This window comes from Porites lutea, chromosome 4 (assembly GCF_958299795.1).
Source record: "Porites lutea chromosome 4, jaPorLute2.1, whole genome shotgun sequence".
Taxonomy (NCBI): domain Eukaryota; kingdom Metazoa; phylum Cnidaria; class Anthozoa; order Scleractinia; family Poritidae; genus Porites; species Porites lutea.
Genome location: NC_133204.1, coordinates 29670792 through 29686311, shown reverse-complemented (window position 1 = coordinate 29686311; position 15520 = coordinate 29670792). Strand labels below are relative to the sequence as shown.

Here is a 15520-nt window from a genome sequence, read left to right as displayed (position 1 = left end):
TCCGGCCGGTACTAGCGAAAAACCGTCATTTCTCCGCCAATATTCACTCTTTTCCATTTATCTGTATTTCTCATAAAGACCACACTAAAACTTTACTAAGAGACAAGAGTCAAAATTTTTTAACAAAATTTGTCATCTGAAGGTATCCCGTAACCTTAAAATTGGTGGGCACTGTTGAGCTATTCAAACAAAAACAATTGAAAAAATATAAAGAAAAGAAACTTGGAAACAAAGCAAAAAGCATTTTATTCAAATGGCTTTGACTGTGTCTTTACATAAAAAATCGTCAGGGGTGATAAGGTTTATTGTGTTTTAAATCTCAATATGAAGGATTTCAGTCGCTCTACCAGTATTCCGCAGTACAAAAAGCGTTCCGAACGTATCACGCGTACTTTGAATCGCGAGTCGTTTATCACGATCATAACGAATTTTCTTTCACTGACGCGACTTCGAACACAAAATTAAAAGTTACATTTTTAGGCGGTTTAACTAATGGAGCTAAAAGACATCCCTTCTGAAGATAGTTTCCAATCTACAAGTGAACAAAACCAATCGGTGAGTTTTTGTCTACTATATGTGTCTTTCAGTCTTCAATTTTATGTTCACAAAGATTCATTTTTAAGACCCCGGATTCAGAAGTCTTAAGTAGTAATGAATGGCTTCAGTTTAACTAATTTTGCAGTGATCAAACATAATGAAAAGCTTCGAAGACCGAAGCCAGAGTAACTATAGAAAGTACGGTTTTATTACTAATGCAAATAATGAGCATAAATGCAGCACCTTTATTCTGCCTGAATAAGAAAAAGTGTGAGAAACGTAATTAAGAAGAAGGAATAGTGAAAGCAATGCCCGTCAAGAAGTGATTGTAAAGATGAAATGCCATCAGGGCGTGCTTTCTTAAGTATCAATTCTGACAAACGTAGGAGAGAAGTGCCTCTTTCTAACCATGAACACAGTACTACAAACTTTCCTCAGAGGCTATTCCGCCTTTTAAAAAAGTGGTTGTAGTTTTAAGACGACCCGAAATAGTCAGTTAAATGGCGCCATTTATCAATTTTGTCGATCTTTTTTTTTTCTTTTTGCGTCATGTTCGTCGCAAGACACTGAATAAGATTTGCTTTTTGGTCTTGCATTGACAAGGTTTAAACAGACATTTAAATTTCCATTAAGCGGCCGCGTCCACCTTTTGGTCGTGCCAACGAGCGAAGTTTTTCTTTTGTCGTTACCTCTGTTTAGAGGCCACTAAGCGCTTGATACACTGAGTTTCGCCTTATTTCAAGAATATGGTGAAGAAAAATACAGTTCAGAGATGGAAGGTGACACCGGCGATTGTGGCTCAGTAATGCTGCAGCTCCCTTCACGAGTTTGATTCAAAATAAAGTGATGTTTCAGCAAAGATTATGCTCATGAATGCTAATTTATGACGAACCTCTTCACTGCGACGATCATTTCTTCATCTTCATTTCATTTCCGCAGTTCATATATGATTTATTTCATATATCATTAACACTCATTTCTTTCACGGGAACTTATGAACCCACAATTGACCTGCTCTCAACGTCAGTGGCTTCATAGCTCAGTTGGTAGAGCATTGCACCGGTATCGCGAGGTCACGGGTTCAAACCCCGTTGAAGTCCTGATTTTTTTTTTCAAGCTTCTTTACGAAATTGCATAAATTTCGTTCACTGCGACGATCATCCATTAAGCAGCCGCCACATGCTGGTACCTTGAATGTGGCGGCTTCATTGAGTTTCCACGGTCAGCAGTCCATAACCGCGGATCGAGCAACAAGCAGCTTCAGTCACTGTGCACTCTTTTCACGGCATTTTCACCCATTTTCAGTTTATTTCAAGCACGATTGTGCCGCCAATTTACAACTTCTTCCAAGTACCTCCGTCAGATAAAACCTACAGACCAATTAACGGAGCGGAGCCTTCCATTTTCGCAGGAAAATTGCTCTAAAACGTATCGCAAAACAATATTAAACAGGTCCGTGAAAACGCCGCGCCCGCGCGTGACATGGGTCTGGTATGAATACAATACAATACGATAACTTTATTTAAAGAGGGAAGCGCAATAACCTATTACAGTTTTCTAACCTACGGCCCTCATGAATGGGAGATGCCACGGCTTCGGGTAATGAGGTTCTGATAAAACGTATTCTTTTGACTTAAGGTATTCTCAATTGACTGCCTTAGCAGTCATTCACTGGAAATTACTGCACCAACTTGTCGGATCTGCCAAATATCCGGGAATTCCAGTGATAAGGATGTTGGAGAACTCCTTGTTAGCCCCTGTGAATGCAGGGGTAGCCTCGGTTTCGTCCACAAGTTCTGCATGGAGAAGTGGCTGAACATGCGTAATCAGGACACCTGTGAATTATGTCATTTTAAGTTTGTGACCAAGAGAAGGTTTAAGCCCTTTAATGAGGTTGGTTATTATTTTAATTTTGCATTATTGGAATTTTATCATTATCATCAGTTTTTTATGACTGATAGAAAATTCTCACTCGCTTTTAATTAGTGATTTTGACATACATCAGATAAGTAAAAACTAACGATATAAGGGGCCAAAAACGTTCGAAAACTTCCATGTAAAGGTCCATGGAGTGAAGAACGTGTTCCATTTGACATAAGTTCCATTCGTTTATAATCTAGTCTCCAAAATTCAAAATGATGGTACAGATATATATCGCCGTGAATAGCCTGGAAGTGGTAATTCCTTGTGAAAACTAGTAAATGGAACATGCTTTTTCACCGGAAAAATTTCGAACGGGAAAACAGGACTACTTTTTCAAAATTCAACTTATTCCCGGGAATTTTCCAGTGGAACATGTGTTCCATTAACATCCCAACCAGAATTTGTCGCGTCGTTTCGGCGATCTGGACAGGCGCTCTATCGAATCATGAGCTTTGAAAAGGCTCGCACGGGATGAATAAGAGCAAGGAAAGGTCATTTACAGCTGTAGCTCTATGTGTGAGGAGTGCACGTGCTTACTGCTAGGAAAACAAAAATGCAGTAATAGAAAAGTTGGAACATGTGGGTAACATCTCTTCTTATATTAAATTTCAGCTTCAATTTGGAAATGTCTTCGGCATGCTAAGCAGCAGTGAAAAGGGCGTGCTTGTCCTGGGACTGATCAACCTTTTTCTCCTGCTACTAGAGATTCCATTTCTCTACTACGTCATCAAAATAACTAGCAGTTTTTTTAACAGTATTCTACACGAAACAGAGGAAGTGAATGACGAGCCGAGAAGCCAGGTTTACAGCCTCCTTCTAGTGCTGCTGTTATTATTTACGTTGGTTTTGTTTGCCTCCTCCCTTACCTTCACCGTGTTTGGTTTCAAGGTTTTTCACAGGATGTTGGATTTGAGCAGAGAACTCGTTCTGATCATTCCCATGAGGCAATCGAAAGAAAAGGTCGTAGAGCTATGACAATTGTAAACGCCTCTCTTTACAACTAGGATAATTTAATCAGAAATCTAAGGCGCTCCAAACGTTCAGCATTTTACACATCCAGGACACTCCAGTCTCTGCATCATCAAGACAATGCTTGGTGGCGTGCATGTTGTAGATGCCTTTTTCTTGATTTCTTTAATTGGATTTTGTAAATTATATAATCTCTTTTAAAGTACATGAAATAAATTATACTACCACCTTTTATACCTTTTCCAAGACATTTTAATACGCGCCTTTTTTTATTTGTGTGTTTCTATTCTTTTCTTATTATTTTATTTTTTATTTCATTGCTAACCACCACTTTTTCGGCCAAAAGGTCATTGTGACATCAACCGCGAGTTCCATGTCTTTCACTTCGCTTTCAAATCATTCATTTTTTCTCGAACGTGCTTGAAGAAAATTCTAAGTCACCCTCCGTTATATGGCGTTAAAAAATTGTCTTTGAATCTTGCAAAATGAATGACTCAATGTATGACATTGAGGGAACACTGAACGCAAACACACAAATTGACCATTTTGAACGATACCATAATGGACCTTGTTTACCCCCAAAAGTTTGCATATCAGTGCATTGCCTTCGATTTCTCTGGGAGGTTTGTAATACCCAGGAGAAATTGGAAACAAAGGGTAGGCATTTTTTATTTTTTTTTTTGGGGGGGGGGGGGGGAATTAAACAAGGTGCATTATGTCTCGGTGAAAATAATCAATGACGTTACTACTAGTACACTGACACCAAATCGTACGATACCACACAATCATGCATTTTACCGGGTGTTTCTTGGTGTTGCGGAAACTATTGTTGGTTAGCTTTTGTGTTGTGGTGTGGGTATTGTTCAGTGTCTCTTCAATCTTTTGTATTACGTCATTGGTGTCCGCAACACCAAGAAACCCCCATTTTACCGACAAAAAATTCCTTACATTCAAAAAACTATTATATTTTGTCGTTATAAATAATGTCATCAACGTTGAGGACGTTTTAAATTGTAAATTGAATGCTGGGTATGCTGAAATACAATTGACTTCATTTTTAACAAAAAAAACTGTCAAAAGTTTATAAAAATGTTCATTTATTAGCAGCCATAATCATGTGTGTCGGCAAAGAAGCTCTTTACTCGAATAGCGAATAGCGTTCTACTTAAGCTTACTTATAGAGGAGGGATCAGAGTTTGACCCAGAAGGGTGCATTTGGTTCAAAGTCCTCCTACACGTTTCTCAGAAAAGAGGCTATTTCTATTATTGTGCAATCAACTATCTGAATTTGCTTTTCTCGTCCTATAGCTGTTTTCCCTAGATGTCCTTCTATTTGGTCTGGGTCTTTTTCAGAATCTGCTTTTGTTGTTGTTTTTGTCTTGTTTTTCTCTCGTTCTTCAAATTTTTCATTTCCCAAGAAATCTGCCACCAACCATTTTGCCCTTTCGCGACAGAATTCACACCGAAATGGTGCGCAACCTTTGATGATGTATGTACGCCAACATTGCGATGCTATTTTTACAAACTGTGGTCGAAGATATCGATGTTTCTTGGAGGCGATACAAAAAGACGCTTCAATCAATGACACATCTAGATAAAAAATATAATCACCCCGCGGGAGTAAGGAAAAAAAATTGCAAGTCATTTAAAAAGATATCTCTTCATGAAAGCTTCTTCCGCGAAATCTCCTGTAATAAACGTAACTGTAGAGTCCTCCGGGACTTCCTGTGGCCAAAAGTACCCCGTATAAAGTCCCGTCGGATTGAAGAGATATAGCTAGTCCAACCAGACGACTTGATTTAAGTTCCTTGAGGGATGCTCTGGTGGCCCTGTTGAGATGGAACACTTTTCGTGCTGCTGAGACGGACCATAGGCCAAAAGGCTCAAAACATACCTGTCAATGAGAGGTATAGACACATTGAATTATCTTGGGCAATTATTGCTGACTGTTGATAGCTAACTAACTGCCTAACTGAATGTCATGGTGAGAACAGGCTTTTTTCAAAAATACCATAATACTTTTTGTTGTCCTCCCAAAATATTGCACGAGCATTGTTTTCAATTTCTCTTGGGACTTACAATATATATGCTTATGCAACAAAGAATATTATGGTATTTCTGAAAAAGGCCTACACTTTCTCACTGATTAGAATGGTTTAACGAAATTGACTGATTGACATTACTGATTGAGTGACTGACAGGCCACCTGACTGGCTGACTAACTGACTGTCTGACTGACTGACTGACTGACTCACTGACTGATCGATCGACTGTCTGACCGAATGACGGACTAATTGTTTTACTGTCTGACTAACCGCTCACCAACTGTCTGACTAACTGATTAACTGACTGACTGGCCGACCGAACCGAATGTCCGGCTAATTGTCTGACTGACGTATTGTTCACCTGTCCGTCTGGCCAAGCTAACAGACAGTTGGAAACGCTGCCATGGCGACTGACTAGGTGATTGGCAGAATATTGATTAAGTAACTAACAAGTTTTCTAAAGTTCTGTGGCTACGTTTCACTATTCTACCGTTAGTGTTTAGGTATGTGAGCCCGTATAAACAATAACGCCTGGGCATGATGCTCAAAAGATGCTTCGAGAATCCTTTTCGACGATCTTGCTTATTTCTTCAATTTAAGGAATAACACAGTTTGAGAAAATATACAAGGTGTTTTGGGGTTGAAAACAAATTCCATTAATTGCATCCCCGTTTTCTGTAAATAGCCACATGCCCTCCTTGGGTGCCTAGTCTAATACAGCTATTTCGAGAAAGGTTGTCGGAAAAATGTGCACGCGACAATCCCGAAAGGTAATATGGGATATGATCAATACACTGTTTCTGCCGACTGTACCCGTCGAATCTACTTTTGTTGCTTTCCTTTAGCACTCGCAAACACATTTCCACGGCCTTTCGTACCAATTTTTTCAGATTTCTTTAAGGAACAGTGAACTTAAAACCACCCACGATGCCTTTCGGGATTGTCGCGTGCACTTTTTCCGACAACTTTCTCGAAATAGCTGTATACGGTCTTGGAGAGTCAGTGGAGCCTTGATTATTTTCTTCTGTTTGTATAGTGGTACCTTTGTTATTGAAGACTCTTTCTCTAGAATTTTTGGTAGGACCTGTACAGCAAAGAATCCACTTTTTAGCATCTTCTTAGCGGAAGGGAACAGATGATACACGGCACCAGGAATGAGGTCACTGTATTTCCCGCTGGCCGAGTATTTAACTGTGGCGTTACACTCCTGACCGAGAAACGATGTTGCGGGCGCCGGTGATTGGTCTGCGAGAACGGGCGGTGTACTATCTGCAAAGGCGAAAATTATTCGTTATATTTAACTGATGATAGGAGTCGCCAAGGTGATAAAAAATGACGTAGTTCTGCAGCGGGAAACAAACGTTTCGAAGTCTTAAACGCGCATACAGAGACATAGTTGCACAGGTGACCTCTGTATCCGTTGGCCTGGGTTGGCTCATGTATCACCTTGGCCGTTAAGGCTAGAAAGTCTAAGAAGAAGCATAACAAGCATAGCGATGGTATCTTTGCCTGAATTTTACGCCCTTAAAAGGTCGGAGATACATTTTTCCTTTCGTTGATCACTTTTCTTTTCGAAACAGGTACAGACAGAAGTTTAAAATAGGGCTGTGTCACGGCTCACGTCTAGTTCATTTTAATAGTACAGTAAAACCCCGCAACTAAGAACCTGAATCGGTTTAAGAACCCGCGTTAGGTTAATAATTACCAGTTAAGTCCCCTCTTAATAATGAGAACCCTTTTAGCCTAAACTTATTTTGAAACCGAGTTCTTATTTAGATATTTTCTAAAAACTATGAAAAAATTCCGCACACTTGAGCAAATAAGATAGGTCTCTTTGGAGACATAGGTGCCTTATCACTCCAACTGCAATGTAACTACCAATGTTTAAAATCAAATAAATTTGTTATTGGTACAATTTCAATACATTTATGGTATGTTCTGAAGTAGAACTTCAAAGTTCTTGAGGTCAGTGCTCAACTTCTTTTTATGGTCATTTTTACATAACTACTAATTTGGTATGCAGATTTTATGTGAGGAATAAGCTGAACCACTAAATACTCTTCAGAAAGTAAGAACCTATTTAAGAACCTAAATGGCCTAAACTTGTGCTAACTACCATTTTTTATAAAAAGAACCGTTTTTGGCTAACTTGGAGAAATTCAGGTTCTCAGTCGCGGGGTTATCGCCAATTACGCTTCCTTATGCGCTATGGAACTTAACACTGACGAAAAATTTACTCAACGAAAAAATCACAGCTTCTTTTCCATCAAATATACTTCCCAAGCATTACGTATTACATCCATTTAACGTTAAAAACAGCAAAAATTAACTGTGAAAAACAGATAGGTTTTCAAAAACCCACAATTTGAACCCGTTTTAATCTTCTTCAAGTTTGTCTGCTTACATGCATGGACACAAGAGGCCGCTGGACAGTCTCGTGCCTCCATGGAAACACCCACGCAGTGAGCGGAGTCCTCGAGAGTTATACATATTCTGCGGCGATGCTGTTGTCCTTCCTGGCAGTACTTCTGCTTACTGCATGCGCTCCAAGGACCCCATAAACCCCATACCGCCAGCAACGGCAGGGCATCTAAGACTTCTGGTGTGGTATGGAAAAGAATAATTCAATAAATAATTCGGTGAAAAATAGATTTTAAACCTTCGGAAAACATCGTCTGAGCTACATTGCTGTTTCTTATCTCTCAGTGGGAGGGAAAAAATAAGCAAATCAGTTGACACACGGAACTATTAAAAGGAAATCCTACAGTCGTAAGCGACCGCGACCACTTTTTGGGCCGAAGGTTTTATAATTTTCCATGAAAAGATGGGCCAAAACACCGGGTCTACGTTAGTTTGAGAAAAGAGCCGAAATTTTGCAACGCCATCGGTGGTTTCCCCGCAAAATGACGTATTAGAAACGAGCGCAGAAATTCCATACTGACAAAGTGTTACTACCCAGATCTGGGTAGTGCTTCTGATGGATAAAGCAAATTCTGCGGGGAAAGCACCGCTGGCGTTGCGAAATGTTGACTGTTTTCTCAGGCTGGGTCTGCGTCCCCAACTGTATTTTCGAACAGCATTTATTACGTACTACCTTCATGTAATAAACTTACCTCCAGTACTACCTTCCCGTTTTACATCTGTCTGTTTTGTTGTCTCGGGTCCCCAGTCAAGGGTTCCAATATCTGACGGTTCATCTAATGCATTACTAAACCACGCTGTAGTGAAGGAAGGATGGAATTCCATGTGGAGGGCGAATAGAGCAAATCCAAGAAGAAGGCAGAGGAATGAAAAGAACTTAATGAGAGGAACAACAGCGGTTCCCTGAAATAAAATAACACAGCTTTTGATTATCTTCATTTTAATGAGAAAGTTCTTTTTACATATGGCCTATATCATACGATGTGGTTTTCACTTGGGCTCTTTCATTTCATTATAGGGCTGCCTGAGGCACAGCCAAATTATAAAAGGAGCTTCGATCCTTCGACAAAAAAACACAAAATGGCGGATGGATCACCCAGAAGGCAATGCGTGACCTACCCCCTGCATTAAGGCTGCTCATTTTAATTTCTTGGGAGGGGATGGGTAATTTCCAAAGGGGAGGGGGTCTTTTTGGGGGTCTTGTTTTTGGACCCTTTCCATGATCCCCGTCACTTTAATTCCGAACAAATGCACCTTTATCTCTCTATTTCTTGGGATAGGAGTAGTTAGGACTAGCTGCACACTCACAATAGAAAGTATTTGACCACAGCAGCCCAGCATCACCTATTAAGGCGTCTTGTTATTTAACGTCTCTGACGAATCGCAGGCGAAGACGTAAAATATAGATAAATAAAAACAAGTCCTCGATGTTTTCCTTGAATAATTAATTTAAACATTCTCCTTAGACTTGTCATATGCCGATAATAGGGAACTTAAGCACCAGGCGTTTTTGGTACCACGGACGCCAAAGAAGTATTTTTGCTGCATGACAGCCACTGCGCACGTCAAGACGTTCTTGAGCTGCGGTCACGGACTTCGTAAGAAAGAAAAAAACTTAAGGCAAATCTTTGAAAGGCATTTTCAACTGAATTATTTTGTCGGCGTTCGTAATGGTTTCAGGTTGTTGTGCTTAATGATTGGCATTTCGCGCGCAAACCGCGTCCCCGATCAGTTCTGCGCGGCCAGGACTGGATCTGGACCGTTGGTGAATCAAGAACGTCTGGTACTTAAGTTCCATAATGATCTAATAGACGCCCTCCCTCAAATAAACGCCCCCTCCTCCCCCCGCCCCTACGCGCTTTTATGTTTCTTTTAGACGCCCCTATCTAATAAATCCGCCGCATGACAGTTGCTCCAAAATACTAGGCAAAAGCGAAAAAGAAATCATTTAGTGTGAATGTAGATGAATTCTTTTTCTTTAACAACGCCTGCTCTCAAAATCAGTGCTTTCTTCGATCAAAGTCACGTGGACATGTAACAAGTAAAGTCGAAAACTGTTTCCCTGACAAGCTGAGTGTTTCGCAGTTGCACTCTGGTAAAGATATATTTTGCACTGACTCTCTTTTTGATCTCTGAAGGGCAGACAGGGGGAATTAAGTCGCGCGAGATCACCAGGTCCCAGTTGTTAAAAAGGTAGATAGCGCTATCCAGCTTTTGAACAAATGGGGCAAGAAAACCAAGTGGCGCGTATTCTTCGAGTCTCTCCCTAGTCTCGCTCTCTTTCACCCTCGCTTTAGGACTTTCGCCTGACCGCGCACTCGCGCATTCTAAACTGAAATATGGTCATTTTACGGATTACTTACCTGAGTTCTTTTTTCAACAGCCGCTTCCTGGGGGATATAGAATGCAACAATTTCTTCCTCTCGTTTGCTCCATTTTTCTTTCGATTTCATGTCCGCCATTCCAGGTCGTTTTAAACCAACAGGCAACTGTACTTAGTTGCTTTATAACTTTAACAAGATCAGCTAAATCATCCTAAAAATCATATACTCATCTTGAGTAAACGTTTACGTTCTATGATTCGATTTAAAGGAGCTATTTCACATTATTTGCTATATATCTTTTTTTACCACTGATGAAAATTTTTATAGCTTTCAGCCATCTTACAGAAAAACAATGTCATCATATATTAAAAATCTAACATGAATCCAAGGTTTTCAGGTCATTTGCCTATCTTTGGTTTGGTTTTCTTTTTCCTCAAGTCTATTCTGGGAATTGCGAGACAATGGAATCATGAAAAATTTGCAATTTTTTCCCTAAAGCCTCGTAGTCATGTTAGAATTTAATATATCGAACGTAAGCTATTGCCTTGCAACCTCCCCTTTGTCGTGAAATGTCGTGCCATTCTTCCGCGACCTCGTATAATTAATGAGACGGTGGGGGTTGAGCCAGGATTGGGCCCGGGGCTTGACTGGGATACTCTTCCTCTCGTTTAGGAGAGAGGGGCGGGGTTAATTGCCCCCGCAGGGATTTCGCCAAGAAGGCGAAATCCCGAGGAGGCACTCTAGTAACTCGCGCCTATATTAAGGAAAGTACTTACAGTTGAAATATACAGACAGTATGCGAGAAAAAATCTCGATTTGCTTGAACAGTGGCCGCGAGGAATCGGTAGGTAATGATGACGTTTCTATTGTTTGCGCCCGCAAGTACGAAATGGTTAGGATGACGTAAATCCTGAAGGGATCGCCTAGGTAGATTTTGTGACATTTATTGTGCAGTCATACTTCGATACTCTTTTGCGTTACGTGTTATCCGTGACATTCTGTGGAGCAGTTGTTTTGAAAGTTATGGACCAAAAGACACTCGTTAAGCGCAGATGAAGTTATAAGGTGCGTATAACTGTGTATATAAAAACACTTGGAGAGTTTGCCAGCGGCACGAGTTCACAAATCTTTGATTGGAAACCTTCCCAGACACTCTTTCTCTCTCTTTGACCGGAATAAGACTCAGACCCCAAACAAGCAAGACGAGTGAACAACGGTTAGCTTATCACAAGCAGAACGATGGACGATTACAGACTGATTCGCCGACAATTACATTCTGTGCTGACTTATTCCCTGCTCGCAGATGTCCTTCTGCTATAAAGTTTAAAATAAGACTAGAATGCGCGAGCGTGAATTGATCAAACGTCCTTTTAATTTCTACGGCTTACTTTCCGGTAAATAAAATGAACGGAATGTAAAAAGTGAAAGAAAAATAGCGAAAAATTCAACTTCTAATTAAATCCTTTCTTGTGTTTTAGAATAAACTATTCTCGAAATTGAGAATGTTTTGATCAAAGCTGTGTAAATCGAACCGAAAATGTGCATGGAACCTTGCGTTTCCTGTATTTATCTCAACTATTGTATGGAATATGTGTGAAAATCTTCATTATGAATCGGTATACTTCAAAGAGCTACACAACGAGCAAGAATACTATTGACCGAGAGGGCAGCTGTAGTGTCAACTATTACTAGTTGTAGGTTATAGTATCGTTTAGGCTCATTCAAGACGGAACGCTACTATTTCATAGCACCCTAGTGTCACTTAGGACTGTTCTTCAGGGAATGAAGAAAGTCCAGGAAGAAAAGAAAGAAGAAGCATTTAATAACAACGTCTATAGCCGAATTAAAATCACGTAAAAACGTACTTGGCTGTCTGTTTTAGAATGGTATCTTAAAAGTCAAACACAGTACAGCCTGAACTAGGCCCAGAATAGTCTCGTTTAGGGGTTAAACTTGCTGCTTTCGGACGGGAATCCCCGTTCCTTTCACATGGAATCCCTTATCCCTGGGTTAACAGGTGTCAATCTAGTCGATTGAGTCTAGTAATTTTAAAACTCCGACCAGTTTGTTTAAACGTTGCTGGAAAAAATACCCAGGACAAGGATGTTACATAATAGCTCGAGCTCTGTATAATCGTCTCGATCACGGTCTTCACGATTTTTGCGGACGAATGGGAAGATGAGAGGGCCAAAAATGAGCCCTCCCCCCACCCCCCCTCCCCCACAAACCAAGATTTTGAAAATGATGCCCCATTACGGTAATAAACGAACAAGGGGCCCGTTTCTCGAAAGTCCTGATAACTTTACGGGCCCGAAATCAAATATTCAAATCGAAATATAAAGAATAAGAGCGCGGGTCCTGGCTAACAAACTACTCCATTTTGTTTCATTTACTGATAGTTTTATCATGTTAGATGCAAAACTATTGAAACCTCGATCTTTAATGTAAACGGAGACAGCTTACCGGGCCCGTTAATTATCGGGACTTTCGAGAAACGGGCTCCAGCCCCTTAAATGGTATAACACCAAAAACCACCCCCCTCATTGGGTGGTAAGCCTGACACTAAACAAGTCGGTTTTTATGCGTCTCACGGTTTAAGCTTATTTCCTAGTATATCACTGCGCATCCTTACTGCGCATAATTTCACGCGAGATTAGCGTGCGCACATTAAAACATGGAGGCTTTTGCCTTAAGGATGGAGCTCGCCAGAGGTAAATCTTCATTTGCTCTTAAAGTGAGCTATCACTTTTTTTTTCTGTATAATAACTAACGATAAATTCCCAGTGCAGAAAAAAAAAGATGGTCGGAAACGTGTTCAAAGTATGTATTAGTTGTTTTAAAAGTTCAAAATTCCACTGTTGCAGCTTGAAATATCTGGGTCAGCATAATCAGGATAGATTGATGGCGAAACAAGGCACCTCGCCTATAGGCCAGGCTCTCAGATGGTAAGGACGTCATGAAACACTATGAGCAGCGAGCTTAAGCAACGACAATCGACGAAGGCAACGGCAACGAGAACGTCAAAATAGCAAAAGGTTTAGATCAACAAAACAACAATTTTGCACATGCATCACGCATTTTTGTAAACTTCTTTGCCGTCGATGCTCGACTACGACGTAAAAGTTTCTAATTTCAAGTTTTGTGGAGGACATGATCACAAGACAACGACTTTCCATATTTTCCCTCAACTTTGATAAGCCCTTTAAACTTCAGCTCCAGAAAAAATTCGCCAAAATTTGACGAATTGGACGAGATGGAATAAGCGCGTTAAAGTTTGAAGCAGCGCGAATTCACATTTTAAGTGATGTTTTCGTAGCCGTCGCCGTTGCTTAACCTCTCTGCCAAGCGAAAATAAGACGGGCGCAATCTGATCTGGCGAAGGGGCGGTGGCGGGCAAAAATAGCCCCCGCGCGTTTTTCGCATCACCTTTTACTGCAAGACTGCACTGCACTACCATCTTGGGAGCCTGGGACGGGCTACAAAGCACCTCAAAGTGTTAACAAGGGATCTTAATACTTTCAAGGTGAGAAACGACACGCAGTTAGAATAAAAATTGACGGTTAATGTTTTTACAACTAACACTTAAATTGTTCTCAAATTATGCGTCTACGGACCAAATTCATAGACCTTTTGAAAGCTCAAAGCAAACCCCCTAAAAAAGGAACCGCCCTTTTGAAGGTAGGTGGCACACAAGATCGGTTTACTTTTCTGACCCTATTATTAATTGCTAGCTTGTTTGTTTGTTTGTTTTTGCGGCGATAATTCGTCGTGTAATTTAGTCATTACAGCGATGAATCTGAAAAATACTTATGATCACCTGCAGATAATTAAATAAAATGGAAAGAGACTTGAACTATCGAAGTAAGGTTTGGCTTAAAGATTATTCTGACCATTTTTTTGGCCGGTTTATCGTAAAATGGAAACAATTCAAACTGGAAACGACAGGAACAACCTGAATGGCATTGTACAGTCGGCGTTCTAGTCGATCTTTGTAAAGTTACATTAAAGAATATTAGTATAGCCGGGGGACGTTTTAAGAAAATGCAACATATGAGATGTATCATTCTGGCCCCAGTTGTTCTAAAGATGGATAACGCTGTCCACCGGACTGGATAGCACAATCGGTTTCCCTAACACTTATCCGTTGGATGGTGATTTATCCAGTGGATAGCGCTATGCAGCGTTTGAACAACTGGGGCCTGGTCTATTGTTTTGTAAGTTTCTGTAAAACACCACATGGTTAAACAAAAACAGTCAATGAAGCGCGCAAGTACGATTAAACGTTCGTTCGATGGCAACATGGTTTGTCGGTATAAGTCCGTCGGGCGCACTGAGTTCCAAAACTAACTTGGACAGTTTCTGACCCAAACGACCGCGATTTGACTTCCGGTAAAGTTGAACAGCAGACTCGAGTTCAAAAGCTAATAAAATCATGCTATACCTTAAAAGGTAATCAAAGAGAGATTTTTTCAACTGAATCTTGTACGTAATGATAGTCTTACTCGATTATATGCTAATTTAGCACGTTTTCCTTCTTAACTACCATGTTTTACCTTCAACAATATCCAGTGTGTCCATAAACAAATCCTGAGATTCGGCCTAGAGAGCAAACTGGAGCGACCAAACCAATTAAACCACACGATATCAGTAAAACACGCCAAGAAAAGCTCAATCAGCTTGAGTTATTTGGCGACCGTTCATGATTTTCATCGATCCCTCGCTTTTTTGTCCCAAAGTACCTGTTTTGAAGTCATCTGCTCTCTCACCATGTGGTCTGAATAATTAACCGTATTGTTTATTTACTGGTAGCATACAAATAACCTGTCAAAAGAATTGCCTTGTCCCTGAACGGCCTTTTCTCAGGCCCTCTCGTTCAATTCACTTCGGTGACGTATCCTTGGCGAACGGGCGAGAAACATCTTCACATCTTCGCTTGGATGACGTGACCTGAAACGTATTGGCCGCGCGGAATAATGACGCCTGGGGACTAGGCAATCGAAAGGAAGTCAAAACCGGACCTGACAAGCACTCTCAACCCAGGGCCACAAGTCTTTGTTTCACCTGGACAAGGTGAGAAAAGCTCTGGAGCACGACACGCTAAACCACGTGGTGAGTGACCGGGAGGAGAGAACTCTGGGAACGAGATTGTCAACTGCGCCAAATGTCAGGCGTTTTTCGTTTACTTAGTGGGATTTCTGGATCAATTTAGGTTTCTAGGAAACTGCTCACCTACCCCTCCCCTAAGCCAACATTTTGCCCTAAGTGAGAAGTAAGTGTTAATGTTAGCTTAGGGGAGGGGTA

The 15520-nt window shown here is 40.7% G+C and overlaps 2 protein-coding genes across 2 annotated transcripts; one reads left to right on the top strand and one right to left on the bottom strand.

The window, feature by feature from the left end:
- The first annotated feature begins 492 nt into the window (after positions 1 to 492).
- Positions 493 to 3452, top strand: LOC140934517 (uncharacterized). The gene is made up of 3 exons (XM_073384128.1): positions 493 to 555; positions 2176 to 2430; positions 3073 to 3452. Exons 1-3 carry the CDS (start codon positions 493 to 495, stop codon positions 3433 to 3435), a joined length of 681 nt encoding a protein of 226 aa, XP_073240229.1. The 3' UTR covers positions 3436 to 3452.
- A 1155-nt stretch (positions 3453 to 4607) lies between these two features.
- Positions 4608 to 15138, bottom strand: LOC140935287 (uncharacterized). Its single transcript, XM_073384835.1, has 6 exons — positions 14773 to 15138; positions 10259 to 10430; positions 8588 to 8798; positions 7879 to 8073; positions 6517 to 6743; positions 4608 to 5323 (listed from the first exon to the last, which is right to left on the bottom strand). Exons 2-6 carry the CDS (start codon positions 10355 to 10357, stop codon positions 5075 to 5077), a joined length of 981 nt encoding a protein of 326 aa, XP_073240936.1. The 5' UTR covers positions 10358 to 10430; positions 14773 to 15138; the 3' UTR covers positions 4608 to 5074.
- Between the last annotated feature and the right edge of the window lie 382 nt (positions 15139 to 15520).